Genomic DNA, 19,235 nt, shown 5'->3' with positions numbered 1-19,235 from the left:
GGGGACATCCCATTATCGGCTACACCACCAAAGGCGACTGGGACAACCCAATGTCCGAATTGAAGTAACCAGAGAAGATGGGCTTTCTAAGCAGTGAAGATGTATAACAAATCACAAACCTCAAAACAACTGATGCTGGCTGCCTTCATGCCTGTCTCAGGCTGTGAATTCCAAAGGCTGAATAGTGGAGCTGCTGGTCAGTGCTGACCAGGATGACCTAACCTGGAATATAGGAGGACTGCAGACAAAGATCGAGAATCCGGCCGTTGTATAATATTAGGAGTTTTGACATCAATTTGCTCCAGGAGACTTGTGCCCAAGCAATTATTCCACCAATCGGATACGAAGAATGCTGAAAACAGGCTGAGAAAAGCAGCATATTTGTAAGAGCAAAAGGTGCCCGCAATCTATATTAACACCAATCTGTCAGCTTAGGTTATAGAACTCCACATGGACGATTGAAGTCTCCTGGCCTTGCAAATGGATGACTGCGCCAAGCACCTAGACAAATCCTTTGTCCTTGTAAATGTTTATGTAAATCCCAAGAGGAAAACTGTAAAACAGAAAGGCTTGCCGCATATATGCTTCATTTGAAAAACACATACCATCCATCGTACTGGCTAGTCTCAAGAGACTTTGGGCCATATGTATCAAGCACAAATGCATTCGCAAACGCCGAAATTCACAGAATTTCGGCGTTTGCGAACGCATTTTTGCTAAATTGTATGTATCAAGCAAATTTGCGTTCAAAATAAGGAATCCCAAAATTTGCGATTCCTTATTTTGCGATTGCATTTAAGCACTTGTACAAGTACAAGTACAAGTACACCCACACATTTGCAAATTTTGCGATTCCTTAAATGCAATGTAAGAAGCACAAAAAAGTGAAATTTCGCCTTAAGGAATCGCAAATTACCACCAACTTCAAGTTGGTGGTAATTTGCGATTTCTTTGAAAACTGCCTTTGTTTGCATTTTTCAAAGTGCCATGTGACGCACATACATGCTCTTAGGGTATGTATGTTTGCCACATGTGCACCCATGCTTATTTCAGGGGTGCAACAGGGTGTCCTATTGACACCCGCGCACCCTTGAAATTGCATTCTCAATTTGCGATTCGCTAATTGCTAATCGCAAATTGAGAATGTCTTCCCATTCATTACTATGGGCCTCTAGGCCTATAGAAATGAATGGTGAGGTATTCCTTAATTGCAAATCGCAATTTGAGATTCGCAATTAAGGAATATGTAGGATTCGCAAAATTTATTGCAAATCCTACATACATAGCATTTTGCGATTCTCAAATAGCGAATTGCAAAAAATCGCTATTTGATCATTGCAAAATGACTTCTTGATACATATGGCCCCTAATTCTCAATCTGTTTCATCATCAATGTGGGGAGCATGCAGAAGTAGTGGGGCGCTTCTCAGTACAAAACATACCTCCTCACGATCAAAAGGAGAAGTTAGGAGAAGAACTAGTCACGGTATGTGAGTTTATTGGCCTACTTGTTCTGTACAGTGGAAAGCCAGATAACATCCCCCCGCTATGGACCAGAGCATCAGACAAGTCAGTCTCTTATCTAGATTATGTGCTGGCAGGCTTCCCACTATACAAGTAAGTGCAGGACTACAGAATATCCCACCGTAAGGAGAGTGACCATTACCCGCAGGTAATTACGGTGGAAACATCCCTACTTAAACACAAAGTTGTAACTGCTCTACAGGGAGAGACCAACACCGAAAACCTGAAATGCCTGAAGTGGATTTCAACCTCAGTCAAGGATCTTGCAGAAGAAGCTGTGGTCAGCCTCTGGGATAGGGCTGCTGAGGCCTCTAATCAGACATCAGTATGTGAAGCATTCGCTAGGGAATTGGCCAATAAGCATCCCATCAGCAGAGTAAGTAGAGGGAATAAGGGAGACCACCTTAGATGCGATAAAAATATAGTTACGCCACAATCCATCCATCTGAAAAGATCTATTGTAGCAGGCTTCTCAGGAAACCTCATCAAATCCCTGAATATAAGAACCTACTAAAAAGTCAGCGTAAGGAGAGAAGTCTATTAAATAAAAAAGGAGGCATGGGCCTTTAAAAAATCTAAGCAGGAAATGCTGTGGGCCCAACTTTCACATGCCTCAAAGTCAAATGGCTTGAAAAAATTCCAGAAATTTGTCAACACCATAGAAAAACGTTCTGGAGCAGCCCACAATGCAAACATAAGTGAATGTGACTGGGTCGATTACTTGAAATCTCCTTTAAAGGAAGCACCTATGATGCAAACAGTTCCGATCCATCTCAAATTGACAATGGGGCCACTGGGTCGATGAAATATTCAGCATATACACCAGCAGCGATAACAAAGATTATCAGAAAATCACGGGCCCACTGCGCCCCTGTCCCAAATGGGTTACCACAAGAGCTTTTGTAATACTCAACTTCAAGATGGCCAATCTTTCTGGCAACAATGTTTAATCATATCCAGGCAAAAGGAGTCATCCCTGAAAGCTGGAAAGGCTCAATAATCTACTGGCACACCCTAAGGACTAGGGTAAGGAAAAGGCATGTATTGTACGTTGGTCCCGTTTCTTACAGTGGAAAATTTTCACTGTGTGAGCTATAGGTTCCTGTACTCAATAAAAACGGTTTGGTAACTTAACAGAGACAGGACATAGGTGTGGTAATTTCCTACCTTAGGTAACACTAGGTTTGGTTAACCACACCCTGATCAGTATGGTCAATGTGGGACTGTACCCGCTCACACTCATGAGATATTTTTTCAGCTCCTGCATGTGTTGGGTGTAGTTTATCAGCATGCAAAGTTGTCTGACCCTATAGTCATATTCTTCACTATGGTGTGTATCTATTTAAAGAAGTGTATGTAACACACCTGACACTTTCTTTTACCTATTTATGTGTATCACGCTTCCCCCTTTACAGGTTCATGATGCTTTGCCTTTAATAAGTTCTCCAGGTAGGATTCACTTGGGCACACCTTAGGTGTATTCCCCCCCCCTAGCAAATAGGGATTTAGGGGAGATTTGAGTAGTTGTCTTTAGGGATCCTATAACCCTGACAAATGCCCCAAACCGTTTAGCCTCTTTGTGAGGGCAGAAACATGTTGGTTTACCACAAGATGGATCAGAAAAATGATTCTCTATAGGATCCATCAACAGATGTGCTTTTAACATACCTCAGGTCCTCACTAATAAAGGTGATAACCGAGGAACCTGAAGGTATTTTTAATTTAACTGGATCCCGCCTTTGTCCTGTAAAGTTTTATGTAAGACCTCCCTCCTTTCGCCAAGTGTTTACGGAAGTGGAGTCCGCCCTGGTGGTACCATTTTACCAGGTTGGGGAGAGGATGCCTAAGATGAAGCATGACACAACATTGTGTGTGAGGCATCATCTTCCATTAAGGATGGCCTTCCAGAGACCTCCCCTTTGGTTACACATGACTTGCAACAGTAAGACTTCTATACCCCACCATGGTTTCCTCACCACATTTGTATAGGCTACCTACATATTTTGTGTTTTGATATATTGCTATTGGGGACAGTAGGTTTGCCTTTTCCTCCCCAGACTCTCCTTGTAGTGGTTTAGGTAAACTCTTACCAACCCTTTCCTATGGATCAGAAACAATAAAAGGCGCTGAGGCCAGCTTCTTTGACAAAATCATGATCTGATCCTATAAACATATTTCCTGGCAACCCAGATTGGCATCGCTTGTCCAAGTTAGGGTGAAGTTTTTATTAACAAAGCAGATCCTCGCCAGGCCTGGGGCGTTTATCAAGTGCTGCTATAAACTGCAGTCAGCTGCCGAGAGCACACTGGCTAACCTAGTTCGGTCCAAAATCAATCTACATAGGGGGAATGGTGAATACAAAAAGTATCTTGAAAAAAGCATTGAGATGCTTGAGTTGGGCGACCTATGGAACACCAGTATACCTGGTCAAGCCTTGAGAAGAGCAGTAAATAAATCCATTAAAGTGCAGGGTTTGACGAATGATAGAGAAAAGGTGTTCAAGCTGTTGCACGGGTTGCAGGTGCTTAAATCATACGTTGTACAAAGAGAGTCACTACTTCTGGAATCCCCCTACCACCCTTAAGTTCAGTTCAAAAAGTCTTTATTCAATTATTCATCATAAAAGACAGGTACATCCAAATTTAAAATTAACATAAAAATACATAATGAATTGATTGGGAAATATTGGACAAAATTCTTACACCAAGTATCACCATGTATTATTAAATAAATGTATATACATAATAAAACAACATCTTAAAATGTGATATGAATAATTTAAATAGTTTAATAACGTTGTCTTCAGTAACAGGGCGGGTCAAAGCTCAGGCACATATAGGCCGAAGCCCAACTGAGCTTTTTATACTAGTTTGCCCCCCCCCCTTATTACTACGAATTGCCCATGCCCAACTCAGAAACTTAGTCACACCAATCACTATAAGGGCAGTGGTGTCTGATTTTAAAATTCTGCTCGCAACCAATGGCGATCTAATGTTCATAGACTTGCATAGTGGCTTAAGTCATTTTGACCTAGGCAGGTGATACGCAGGACAGACAAACAGAAAATGATCTATGCTCTCAATGTGGTCCTGACAAAATATACACTTGTCACACCTGGGTAGATTCCATTTACGTGTGAAGCATCTTAAAGGCAGCGTGCCTTTTCTGAACTGGTGGTAGAGCTTTCGATCACATGGCTTAGTAAAAGGATCCCAATAGTCTTACATTGCAACCTCATCCTTGATTTCGAGGAAGTTCCTTGACAATGACTGCCTTATGTAGGAAGAGTATCTCTTGGTTTTGACCATTTCCCAATATCCTGATCTATAGGTCTTTTTCGATGGGAATTCCGCTTCCTCCGGATGGTCCGATAGATTGCTCATCCCCATTTCAGCCAGAAGGGTCCTGATTCTATTCAGCCATGGGATCATATATGATCGATTCATACTCCTCACTTCCAGTAAAGCCTTGGCATACAAGGAGAATTCCAGAGTTATCCAGAGACGCCTTCAGAATGCCAGGGGTCTATAGCGTGCTGCATCTTCAATGGTGTGACAACCCAGGTCAAGGAAGAGTGGTACCACCCTTAAGATAAACCAGAGCCTATTGGCATTAGTAGTCGGTCATATTCCAACATTAGACTTTCCTCCAAAGTGGAGGGAAGATGGCCAAAGACGAGATAAGAAATGTTTTCTATCTCATCAGGCAGACAAATCCGCAGCACATTATATGTATCTGCTCTACGCTGGCCATACAGTGAAGAGGTTTTATGAAAAACGAATTTAATAACCTAGGGATCAGGTCCTATATATCAGCACAGATGGTGTCACTGGACCCATCAAACACAATGCTGAAGATTAGAAAGGTTTTGTTCCTGGACATTTTAAATCCCTTGCCAAGGTAGATGCATGGACACAGGTGAGATAAGATGAATGGGGTAGTCGGCCCCTGGCAAGAACCCTGGTATCTGTGTATCTAGGGACCATGAATCCATGTTGCTTCCTATCAGGTCCGGTTGAGTACCAGTTTGACATCACCCAATCTGTTCTGTTGGCCAAACTTTAGAACCTTCTGCGAAAATTGGCACATTGCATAGTCCCTTTTCGAATTTTACACATCAATGTAAGCACTTTTGTACTTTATGCTAAATTTGTCTACAGTAGGCCCAGCAAATATTGTATTAACAGCTGTTGTCCAAATGAGAAAAAATGTTGCACGATTGTACTTCATGCTTTATCTTCCAAGTCCTGGTAACATCAGCATCGGCTAAACTGCTTTCTTTGCATAATCTACATTGCATAGGCATGAGCTCCTTTTGCTTTAATGCAGTTTGCCATGGGACGCCAGATAGGAGTAAAAGCTCTCTAGCCAACAAAAATAACAAATAATTGCATGGTTGCACCACATGTGCCATCTTGCATGCGCTGGCATGACTGTATATGACTGGAAATATAATTTTCGATTTTTCCTATGTATATGCTCAGTTTTGTATGTTTTACCTGATGTTTATGTTTTTTATTGACTGTACCTTTTGAATTCTTGAAAATTAGAGAAATAATTTGGGAAAAGCCTGGCCTGTAAAGGATCTGGAGGTCCTACATAACTTTCAGAAAGTACAATTTTCCCTTGCTATAACTGCACATGATAAGTTTTGAAATCAAGTGTACTTGGAAGCTCGCATATGAAGTTGGAAATATTTTATATTTTTGACATCAGCTAAGATTCCTGTAATACGAAAATAGGATTACAAAGAAGTAACATTTCCTTCTTTGATGTACCCAAAGCCCTTGAAGTGCTCTCAAGCTCTCTATTCCACATGGAACCGTATACACGTCACTGTAAATCAATAGGTCAGCAAACAATGTGTTAATTCATGGATTACTGAAGAATTAAGGAATAGAAACTTTGAGAAAGATCCGAGCTATAGCTCAATGTATTTGTGGATGAGATCTGCAAGCCTTCAGCATGAGTAGGGCATGTGTTTTAGGGCCATGAACTGAATTCCAATCGGATAAATAAAAAGATATATTGTAGGGGAGTTCAGAGAAAGAAACTCAGTAATGTTCATTTTAGGACAACCTGCTTAATAATTTATCTCACTCTGTTGTAGGATACTATTACACTGTGCAGAGCATGTCTCCCGGGTGGTATGGAGCAGGGAGCAGATGCTATTATAACAGTTTCAATGGCCCCATTCTGTTTGGCATTAAGGAACGATACCTCCCTACACCCTGGATGTATGGGCCCTGGCAGTGGGCCTGGTACAGTGGATGGTACGCTACAAAATTCAACGAGATACGGACTGATTACCAAGGTATTTATTGTTAATTTATTTTGGTTTTCAGCCAACTGTTAGTGCTGGATTTACATTTGGCAGATTGGATATCCCATCTACCTTACTACAAGTGCCAGAGGATATAATGCACCTGTAATAAGGTGGTCATGGTATCCATCATATTTGTGGCCTTAGACTTAGGCTCAATCTTGTTGTTATCTCTTTTTTGTGTATTTATTCATCCACATTCTTCCTAAATGCCCAGTGAGCAGTGAAACAAATAATAAAGTGCCATGTAAGGGAGTGTTTTAAGTCCCTGCCTCCATTATTTTCTATGCAAGTGTGTTGCAGCACCTCTCTCTGAGTGGCCATGTGTGGTGCTGGACTTAGCCCAAGGTTGTGCTGCAGTACTTTTTTTGACTGCAGTGCAGTTAGAAGTGCAATTTGTGAATAGCAATGTGCTTCCTTTTGTGTGGGTGGGTAGTTTATTACAGTTTAATAGCTTTATTCGAGGATTTATCTCATAAAAGCACAAACATACATTTAAAAAACATCATTAAACATTATTTCCTCGCTAAATACAATAGTTTAAAAAAGATTAAACAAACATACACAATTAGTTCAAAACGAATAGATATAAAACTAGATACATATTTACACGGGAGCCAGTGGAGATGCTCCATTCAGTGTACTCTTGGGAGCAGCCCTCCTTCTAATAGACCATGCCCAACCCAAATACTTAGCCGTAGCTAAAACTACAGGCATGTAAGTGGAGGTACAGATAATTCGTAAGGCCTCTACACCCCTAGATGTTCCTAGATTTTTACAGACAGGGACTAATGTAATGTATGTGTCTTGTAAAGCGCACTGCTGCCCTAAGGCGTCGTGGCGCTGTAGACCGCTGGGGAACCCGTCCTGGCTATCCCTGTGAGATGGTCCCTACTGGGTATGTAAGTGGAGGTACAGATAATTCGTAAGGCCTCTACACCCCTAGATGTTCCTAGATTTTTACAGACAGGGACTAATGTAATGTATGTGTCTTGTAAAGCGCACTGCTGCCCTAAGGCGTCGTGGCGCTGTAGACCGCTGGGGAACCCGTCCTGGCTATCCCTGTGAGATGGTCCCTACTGGGTATCTCCAAGGTGAAACCAGGCATCCCCGGCGAATGTGGGGGGCCGTTGTAGAGATGAGGCAAGCTAATGCCCAGAGTTGCCGAGTGTGATCCCTGGTTAGAGTAGGCACCGAAGCGAGAATTATCGAGTCCGCTGACCCAGGTCCACGACCCTGCCTCGTCGGGAATTGAACCCTGGTCCCGGGCCGTTCTCTGCTTCCGGGTCTGCCGCCTCTAACCAGTGAGCTACACCGCTCCACTAGCCAAACTTTCCTCGGGATAGCATAGGCTTTACAGGAGAATAAAAAATGGCCTATACTTTCATTTGGTGCTCCACAGGCTGGGCAATATAGGGTGGAGGAGCTCCTCCACCTACCTGTCAGTGATCTCAGAGGAAGGGCACCTGATCTTAACTGGAAGAAAAGCTTTCTGTCCCCAGGGTTGGTTATACTATCCCAGTAAGGTTCCAAAACTGGATACAGTTTAGCTTCCACAAAGCGCCCCGTCATGGAATCAGATTTAGTTTTACTCCAAACCCTAGCAGCTACATAATTCCAGTACAGATCTTTAATCACTTTTTTGCTCGGAAAGAGCTCCCCGGTTGGATTATCCCATAAATTTGAGAGACCAAGATCACATAAGGAAGACCTGAGATTTTTCAGCCATTCTATCCTGTGAAAGGTATCAGCATTTATTATGGCTAAAAACCCCTCTGCATAATGCAGGATCTCCGGGGTAGTCCAGAGCCGTCTCCAATAAAGAATCGGGCGCAACCTAACTAGATCACTAACTGCTCTCCTCCCCAGGTCAAGACCCAGGGGAATTAGTGGGGTGCTCTGCGTGAGTCCTGTAATTCCCCTAAAAAACCTGTTCTCGGAGGACTGCAAGGGGAAAAGTTTCCCAAAACCCCACAGCTCAGCCCCGTATAGAGCAGACCCAAGAGCCTTGGCCTCATACACTGCCAAGACGGGCTTTATTGGTTTGGACCTGGATGTTTTGTGCTCCACCCGAAGTGCCCCCGAGATTTGTTGGTGCCTCAGGACCTCCATCTCTATGTGCTTGGACCATCTGTGGGTAGTTTATATTTGTATATCCCTTACCTCTCAAAACATCTCTCATGTAGGAGTAAGTATTCCCCATTATCCAGTCACTCCTTTGCCATCCTACATTAACTACAAAAATATATCTATGTGTACTGATTTCACAGCACAGGAAAGATAGAGGAGGCAGATGAGAAGATCTCTGCATGTAATGTTGGAAATTGTATTTTGTAGTTACCAAGTAGTACTACTGTAGCACTACTTTATAAATTACAATACAGTGGGTGAATCAGTACCCAAAATGTACTGTTTGTGGTCACTAGGTTGTCACAAATACTGAGTTTTTCTGGAACAAAGAGGCCACAGAAGCTTGTGATTTTCAAATATCAACAACTCTCTAAACATTGTTTATTGGTACTTCCTTGAAAATTAATATCTTGTGACCATAGTATGTTTCAATAAACATCAACCTCATTTGAAAAAACCCAAACTCCAGCCAATGAGGTGGAAGCTTAAGCTCTCCTACTCCACCTAGAGAGCACCATTGCTCAGATTTCTACCACATGCCGACAACTATCCCATCAACGACGAGACCATTGACGACTAACATATCGTTGTCGATTAACATACCGTCAACAATGCCTATACCCTTGATGAGGACAATACAGTCGATGAGGACCATCCGTGACGATGACCTTACTGTTGACAACAAAATCACTGTCAACGACAACTGAGTTGAGAATCACACAGTCAACAAAAAAATAGGAAATTTTGTATTCACCATTTCTGCTGACAATTTACCATCCAGCTCAAATACTACAGTTAGAACAAAAGAGGCTAGTGATTATGCCTCATTGACAGTTTACAGCCCAAAACAATTAGATGTAAGATATATCCCTGATTTTGGAGGAGAGGAAATAGATGACAAGGAGTTTTACAACAAATATGTTTACCAGTAGGAGTATAAATCTTAGAGTACCAAAATGGTATGAGGCAAAAACAACCAAGAATTTAGAGAGAACCAGATGTGGTCCAAGTGCCAATGGCATTTTTATCAACTTTGCAGCAGATGATGGATACTTTAAACACATTATTATAACAGCAACCAACTAATACCCCAACATGAGATTACCTGCTACACCCATTCTGCCACCTCCTCAATCTGCTCCTTTTTTGGTTTCACCTCGCCTGCAGCCATCGCAGCTCTACTCCTCCAACGGCAAGAGGATCTGTTCATGGAGAGGACATGGATGATATTTACTCTAATGATTCTTATATTCTGATATAGATGATGAGGAAGGTAAGCTTCCACCAGATAGTGACAGACTAGATGATAATGGATGGGAGTTCATTTTCCCAGGGGGAAATGATGACAGGATTCATTCCACAGGATTCTACAGATGATATCTGTAAATTTCATTAATTAATTAACAGAGCTGCCAAGAAATTCAATCTACTAATGATGTCTGTACATCAACCATGCTTTCTTTATCACTTTAAAGAGCAACTTCCCAAATCGGTTAAGTTCATACCCATTCTTTCTTGTGTCTGGTTGGAAGGATTGAAATTATTGAAGACACATGCTTCTGTTCCACCGCCGATACCTCATTTGGGGAAAGAATATAAGGCTTCAGATTCAACTCCAGCTTTGGTCATACTAAACTGGATTTAGTCATTTCTTCAGTGGCTCAGAGAAGAACCAGGACTCCAAAAACACTGCTCCAGTCTACCAGTCAAGCATAACACACACATTGATAATCTGGACCAAAAAATGTAGTTTGTGGCAGCAGCATCAATAAAGACAGCCAATGTCCTGGCAATTTTAGGCTGTAAGAACACCAAATGTGGCATGACTTCGCTCCATTGCTGAAACTCCTTCCTGAAAATAAGAGGGAAATGGGGAGAGTTATCTTAACAGAAGGAGAGCTAACCTCTTCCTCCAACTATTGATGCAGCATTGAATACCTAGAACACAGGTTTTTGCTAATTTGCAGGAGGTACTTTACTAAGAAGACATGGTTATTTAAAATCTACAGCCTTTGCACTGAAATCCAACTGAAGATCCTAGATATGCCTTTTGATGGCCTCACTCTTTTTGGTAAATGTGTTGATGAAGATTTGCAAGGTCCTAGAAGTGACACTGACACCACAAAGGTGTTAGGACGTTTGTAGTATCACATTGTAAGATGACTAGTTTTTGAGGCTTACCAAGATCTCCGAATTTCAGAGCAGGATTTAATCAACATGGAGGTCAAATGCTTTTATATTATCCTCAAAGATAGTCTGGATAGAGGCAAGAATGCTTCTTCAATTAGAAGCAAAGACAGTCTTGTGGCAAGTCTTCAGGAAGGAATAGAGTTTATCCACTATTGCGGTATCTTTCATAGGTTCACATGCCTGAATCATTCCCGTCGCTGAGATGGAAGTCCCACGGTAAAATATCCAAGCACTGCCTTAAATCCTTCATAGGCAATAATGTCTAAGGCCATCTAAACAGTAGCCTATCTATGTCCTTTTTAACAAAAGACTAAATGTTGGCTTCCAGCCTATCAGCTGTTAGCAACCTCTAAAACACTCCCAGCAGAGGCAAATACTCCTCATATTTTCACCAGTCTCCCTATGTGCTACTCAGTTTTCTTCTATTCAGCAAATCTAGACATCATGTCAGACAAGAAAGGAAGGCCTTTTTTGCCCTTGTAAGACCTGTGGAAAGAAAAGGGTCTATGTGGATGATCCACATAAGGAATGTATTTATTGCTTTTATCCCAGGCATGAGGTGAGAGATTGTAAAATATGTTGCACCTTCTCTAACAAGACCCTCAAGGACAGAGAGGGAAGATTGTTCTCTTCCAGGGGATACTCATTAATAGTCATAAGCACTGAATTATCTCCGCCCATGAGCGGGGACCCGGAACACATAAACAATATACATATATATTTGTAAATATAACCAAAAGTACATAGTACTGACTAATTATACACATATACATGTATAATACCATAATATGCAGCCAAACATATATATACATAGGCTAATAAGCCACACCTTACACATGTTCTGAAGCATGAAAATATGCTATATATAAATGCAATAAACAGGCATGAGCCTAAAATGCATTTCATAACCATGAAAAAACTTTTATTTTCATCAAAGAACCTGCTGTAAACAGTTATTAGCCTAAAAAGGCTGCATATGAAAAAATGTCTGTGTACAGAAAATCAGACTGGCACCCTGCCTTTAAGGCCCCAGAGAATCTGCACACTTTGCCTATAAGGCCTCTAGGAGAACTCTGTTCCCATCATGCACCACAGGTGACAGTTAGGTCAGTTCTTTTTTCCGGCTTGTTCTGTGAGGAACCTGGAACTTGAGCTCTGCTCATTTGTAGTAATTTGTCTGTCAGAAGTTGCTTTTCTTGTCATTTTTTGGCAATATATTGCTTTGGTGGTGGTTTGCTATCTCTTTCCGACTGGACTGTTGGTGTTTTTTAGTCAGAATGCCACCTTTATTTTATAAATGTCGAAAACTGACCCACACTCTGTTTGTGTGGTGTGTCTTCCAGCGTCTCATAAGATAGAAGATTGCTATCACTGCCTCAACCTTTCAAATAGGACTTTAAAAGAAAAAGAGAAAATGAGATTGCTAGGCCTTCTGGAGAGAGAAAACCGTGGTGAGAAGAGTTCCAAAGGCTTGTTATCATCTGCTAAGCCATCTTCTCAACCTAAACGTCGAAGATCAGCGTCTCCAGAAGGTAGAACTAAAAAATATCGACTCCAGGGAGCGTCGCCGTCAAAAAAGGTGCGCTCGACGTCGAGATCCAGATCGCCGTCAGCAGTGTCCGCGTCGAAGAGGGCTCCATCGGCGTCGAGGACTTCGCCGGTGAGGCAAAAGTCAGCGTCTCGGCAGTCGCCGTCGAAATCCTTGTCGACGTCGAGACATCTGGTGTCGATTGCAGTAAGGACGACGTCAGGGGCGCATCGTTCGACGTCGAAGGATCGTGAGAGATCGATGTCGAAGGAAGAGAGGCGTCCGACGTCGAAGGATCGTGTGTCGACGTCGAAGGGTAAAGTGTCGACGTCGAAAGGAAGTCATCGGTCGACGTCGAAGGATAGACCGAGGTCGAAAGAGAGATGTACGACGACGTCGAGGAAAAGGTCGACGTCGAGAGGCAGAACGGCGTTGAAGGAGTCGACGTCGAGACCTAAAAAGAGAAGATCAAGGTCTCCTTCGCGACGTGGGTCATCGTCGAAGCATGCTTTGGGCTCAAAGCATGGAGTGTCTAGGTCTCCCCCACCTGATCACAGGTCGGCGTCGAGACTGTCAAGACCTGCCTCTCGGACCTCACTTAGGTCTTTGTCGAGGTCAGAAATAAGTCCAGAGCATATAGTGCAGTCTTCACCGCATGACCAGCGAGACGACAGGTCTGCTGTGGGGCAAGAGACAGTGCACCAGGACTCTTCTGTGGTGGCTCATTCGGGCTCAACCTCAGGGCAGGTGTCGGATGATAGGCAATTGGTGCCCAGACAGCGGTCTCCATCTGGCTCATTGGTCTCTGAGCACAGTGTTGCTTCCAGAGCTTCCAAGTCTTCAGCAGGGCTGCATATTGTGCAGATGTCACCTGAAGCTTCACCGGAGCGTGCAGAGCGGCCTAGTAACTTGTCACCGAGGTGGCTGGAAAGTCTTAGGCATTGGAAGATGCGCCCAGTGATGGGGGAGAGAGCTCCGGTCCCTCAAACGGAGCTGCATAGAAGATCACGCTCGAGATCCTTAGTGAGAGAGAAATCACGTTCAAGGGAGCGTAGGAGGCAGCGATCTGCAACTCCTCAGAGAAGGCGTAGAACCCCGTCCCCATCTTCTACGTCGTCTTCGTCTTCTTCAAGATCCTCGTATAGAGACTATTCCCCAACTATATCATCTACGCCGCCTTCCAGAGTGTCTCCAGTGGATGATTTGAGCACTTTTAATGATGTGTTATGTCGTGGGGCGACTAAGTTCAACATCAAGATGGCAGTTCCCCAATTAGCGACGTCAGTCATCTTTGAAACCTTGCATCACAAGACGACTGGCAGGCCTCTTCTGCCGTTAGTGCCCGGGCTGATAGAACCAGCAATGAGAACATTCCTAACTCCGGCCACAGTGGGTTCAGGTCCTTCTAGGATTGCTAAGAAGTACAAAGCTCCAGAAGAAGATCCTTTATTTCTGCGTTCTGACCCACCTCCAGACTCACTTATTGTGGCGGCAGTCAGAAAAGCGCACTCTGTGGCATCTACCTCTTCTGGTCCGCCTGAGAAGGGTAGTAAGAGTATGGATTCATTGGGGCGAAGAATGTGCAACACCTCAGGTTCGGTCATGCGAGTGGCCAGTGCGGCAGCCTTATTAGGCCGATATGATCGTCTGCTTTGGGATTCAGTGGCTCGTTTTGCTGATAAACTCCCTAAGGAGGATCAGAAAGACTTCCTGGAAATAGTGGAAGAAGGAGGATTAGTGGCCAACCAGAGCATTAGTGCGGCTGCTGATGCGGCGGATTTGTCAGCTCATGGTTATGCACACAGTGTTTGTGCTAGACGTACTTCTTGGCTCCGCCTTACGGGGTTAAAGCCGGAGGCGCAGAGGAAAATGGTATATTTATCTTTTAATGTTTCGACTCTGTTTGGATCTCACGTTGACGACGAAATGTCTAAAATGAAAGTGGAGTTGGACACTCTTAAGGCTGAGGCCTTGAAAAGAAAAAGGAATTTAAACGTAGGGGTAATTTTCGTCCCTTTGACAAGAGGTCTTTTCAGCAGAGGAGCCAACAGACTAATTGGTCTTCGCAACCTCGAGGCCAGAATCAGCAGAGGTCGCAATTCCAACAGCGACGGCCTGGACGAGGCAGAGGCAATGGAAATAGGCAGCAGTCATCTGCTACCAAGCAACCTCAAAAACAATGAACGGAGTCTTCCTCCACAACCGTGTGCCACTCCGGTTGGAGGAAGTATTGTTCATTATCTGGACGAGTGGAAACAGATCACGAAGGACAGATGGGTGCTGGGTATCATTCAGAGCGGGTACCTTTTGAGATTCAAGAAGCCACCCCCTGTCATGCGTCCTCTAAAGATGGTACAGTGGAATATAAAGCGCTTGCAGCAGGAAGCGAATGTCCTTCTGAAGAAAAAGGCCATAGAACCAGTTCCATCTCAGCAGAGAGGCCAAGGCCTATACTCTCGATTCTTTCTCGTACAGAAAAAAGGTCCAACTATGGAGTTCAGACCCATTCTGGATTTGAGACGATTGAACAAATTCATTCGGAAGGAGAGATTTCCAATGATGGCTCTTCATCAGATCTTCCCTCAATTACACCAGGGGGATTGGATGTGCTCCATCGATCTGAAAGATGCTTATTTTCATATTCCGGTATCCAGAAAACATCGCAAGTTTCTCAGGTTTCAAGTAGCGGCTCGTCATTATCAGTACGCAGTGCTTCCCTTTGGCCTGAGATCAGCTCCCAGAACATTTTCCAAATGTATGGCAGTAGTGGCGGCTTGTCTTCGAAAGAAACGGATTTTCATATATCCGTACTTAGACGACTGGCTTCTGAAGAGTTCATACCCATCGCGGCTAGAAGAACATCTGTATATATGTCTCCAACTCATGTCCAAGTTGGGTCTGCAAGTCAACTACAAGAAGTCCATAATGAATCCCACCCAGAAGATCCACTACCTGGGTGCTCAGTTGGACACGGAAGAAGAAAATGTGTGTCCTTCGGAGGAGAGGTGGTCATCCCTCAAAGCAAAGTGTTTGTTTCTCCTTCAGTCTGCACGTCCGACAGTTTGGCAGGTGTCCTCTCTCCTAGGTTCCATGGCATCGTGCATTTTCATCATGCCAAACGCACGTTTGCAAATGCGGCCTCTACAGCAGTGTCTGGAAGACCAGTGGGAGCAGAGAACGGGATGCTGGGAGGATCGAATTCATCTCCAGCAGTCTGCAAGAGATTCCATCCGGTGGTGGATGAAGAAGGCGAACTTGATGAAGGGAGTTCCTTTTCATCAGGACCCACCAAAGCAGACTCTGATAACAGATGCCTCTCTCCAAGGTTGGGGGGGGCGCATATGGGCCCTCTGCAGGTATAAGGGCTATGGTCAGACTTCGAGAAAGGATATCACATGGAGAAGTGTGGCTCAATGCTTAGAGCGGCAGACCTTGATGCAGAACGCTGGCCAGGGACCAGGGTTCGATTCCCGCCTCGGCGGGTTTCGGGCTTAAATTCCTCTGACCGGATATTCTCGCCTCAGTGCCGATTCTAAGCATGGGTCCCACGCTGCAACTCTGGGCAATAGCTTGCTTAGTCCCCACAAAGGCCCCCTGATACACAAGGGATGCCTGGTTTCACCATGGGATGCCCAGGAGTGGACACCCCACAAGGAAAAGCCAGGAGGGGTTCCCTTGTGGTAGGAGTACAAGCGCCGGGATGCCTCCGGGTCACTGTTCGCGCTATACAATTACGCCACATTTACATTTACATTTACATCAATCTACTCGAACTCAGAGCGGTGCATCTTGCTCTCAAGTCACTGGCACCATCGTTACAGACTCGGTCCCTCCTGGTGCAAACAGACAATACAACTACAATGTATTACTTGAACAAGCAGGGGGGTACCAGATCCAGGACTCTGTCCATAGAAGCCCAGACCATCTGGCATTGGTTGCTTGCACGAGACCTGTCCATAACAGCAGTTCACCTGCCAGGGAGTCTCAACTCACAGGCGGACGACCTCAGCAGAGACGTCGTCGAAGCGCACGACTGGGTGCTCAACGAAGACGTCGCGTACAGCATTTTCCAGGCTTGGGGAAAGCCAGACATCGATCTGTTCGCAGACGCGGCAAATGCAAAATGCCCCGTCTTCGCGTCCAGGTTCTACCAGAAAGGATCTCAAGGGAATGTCCTTTTGATAGACTGGTGTCAGAACTTGCTGTACGCCTTTCCACCGACACCGTTGATACCGGCAGTGATCAATCGGCTGTACAAGACCCACTCCAGAATGATATTGATTTGTCCAGAATGGCCACGTCAGTGGTGGTTTCCAGATCTCCTCCAGTTGTCAATAGTGCCACACAGGAGATTACCTTGTCGTCCGGATCTTCTGTCCAAGCAGGAGGGGCGAGTATTCCATCCCAACCTGCCCTCCCTGCGCTTGGCAGCATGGCTCCTGAAGTCATCCAGTACGGGCACTTACAGCTGAATCCGGAGTGTATGAACATCCTTAAGGAGGCAAAGCGGCCTTCTACAAGACAATCCTACGGGTTTAAGTGGAAACGCTTTTACCTTTGGTGTCAGAGTAAGGGTTTTGACCCTATTCAGGGTCAAGAACAGGTGATCTTGCCTTATCTTCTTTACCTTGCTGAATCTGGTTTGCAGTTTAGTTCCATCAGAGTTCATCTTGCTGCAATAACGGCTTATAGAAAGTCGCCAGAACAGGTATCTTTCTTTCGGATGCCTGTGGTGAAGGATTTTCTGGAGGGGTTAAGAAAGGTTTTTCCTCCAGTCAGGTCTCCTTCTCCACCTTGGGAGCTCAATGTGGTGTTGACTAAGGTAATGGGTCCCCCCTTTGAGCCCATACATAAAGCGTCTTTACAACACTTATCTTGGAAAGTAGCTTTTCTGGTGGCCATCACTTCTGCTCGTAGGGTGAGCGAAATCCAGGCTCTGTGTTGCAATGAACCATACACAGTTTTTCATGGAAACAGAGTGGTACTCAGGACGCATCCTGCTTTCCTGCCTAAGGTGGTGTCGGATTTTCATATTAACCAATCTATAACATTGCCTACTTTCTTTCCAAACCCTTCGAGTCCGGCTGAACGGACTTTACATTCATTAGATCTGAAAAGGGTTTTGAAATTCTACTTAGATAAAACAAAGTCTATCAGGCACACGAACCGTCTCTTTGTGAACTATGGTCCTACGAATACTGGTTTGGCAGCATCCAAGAGATCCATTTCTAGATGGATAGTGTCATGCATCTTACTGGCTTATCAGCTAGCCCACAAGTCTTTATCAGGTAGACCTAGGGCTCATTCAACAAGGGGGAAAGCTTCTACTACAGCTCTCCTTAGGAATGTGACTATGTCAGAGATATGTAAAGCAGCTACTTGGCGTTCAGTGCATACGTTTACACGCCATTACTGTTTGGATTCTGATACGCAGACTGATGCACAAGTGGGGCAGGCATCACTCAGAAATGTGTTTGCTAATTCTAGTTAAACACTGTAGTTATAAAGTAAGGCTATGCATTTATCTGTTCGCCCGCTTCTGGTGGGTATGAGCTTGCTACTCTATTCAGTGCTTATGACTAATAATGAGTATCCCCTGGAAGAGAAGGATTAGTTACTTACCTGTAATCCTAGTTCTCTTCCAGGGGTATACTCATTAAAGTCATAAGCACCCTCCCGCCTCCCCGGGCGAACAGTAGCATTGAGGTTTATTGGTTCAATTGATATTATGAAGGTTTAAAGTGCAGATTCCTGCTAAAGTTTACTGTACCGTACAAAAGAACTGACCTAACTGTCACCTGTGGTGCATGATGGGAACAGAGTTCTCCTAGAGGCCTTAAAGGCAAAGTGTGCAGATTCTCTGGGGCCTTAAAGGCAGGGTGCCAGTCTGATTTTCTGTACACAGATATTTTTTCATATGCAGCCTTTTTAGGCTAATAACTGTTTACAGCAGGTTCTTTGATGAAAATAAAAGTTTTTTCATGGTTATGAAATGCATTTTAGGCTCATGCCTGTTTATTGCATTTATATATAGCATATTTTCATGCTTCAGAACGTGTGTAAGGTGTGGCTTATTAGCCTATGTATATATATGTTTGGCTGCATATTATGGTATTATACATGTATATGTGTATAATTAGTCAGTACTATGTACTTTTGGTTATATTTACACATATATATGTATATTGTTTATGTGTTCCAGGTCCCCGCTCATGGGCGGAGATAATTCAGTGCTTATGACTTTAATGAGTATACCCCTGGAAGAGAACTAGGATTACAGGTAAGTAACTAATCCTTATTGTGGCTCCAAACAACAAAACAGCAATCTCGTGCTTCTGATGAAGAAGAGGCCGGAGCTTCAACATCCCACAAGATGGCTAGATCCCAGGACAGATCCTCAGGTGAGGGAAGGAAACATTTTAAACCTTCCCAGGCAAGGGCTTCAAGTAGTGAGAAGACTACCAAACACTCTTCTGACCCAATGTTATCTGTGCCCTCTACACCTGTCAGGAAGAAAAGAGATCGCCCTAGAGCGTCCTC

General features: G+C 44.0%; 1 protein-coding gene across 1 annotated transcript in view; it reads left to right on the top strand.

Annotated features, from left to right (window-relative positions):
* The window catches only part of LOC147684201 (uncharacterized), a 522,357-nt gene that overhangs the window by 83,282 nt on the left and 419,840 nt on the right, over positions 1-19,235 (top strand). The window contains exon 14 of the mRNA XM_086942611.1: positions 6,635-6,838. Within this exon, the coding sequence (XP_086798737.1) occupies positions 6,635-6,838 (204 nt within the window). The remainder of the gene's footprint in view (positions 1-6,634; positions 6,839-19,235) is intronic.

Source organism: Lissotriton vulgaris, chromosome 11 (genome assembly GCF_964263255.1).
Source record: "Lissotriton vulgaris chromosome 11, aLisVul1.2, whole genome shotgun sequence".
In the NCBI taxonomy this organism is placed as follows: Eukaryota; Metazoa; Chordata; class Amphibia; order Caudata; family Salamandridae; genus Lissotriton; species Lissotriton vulgaris.
Note: the sequence above shows the minus strand (reverse complement) of the source record. Positions and strands in the feature narration are given on the sequence as shown.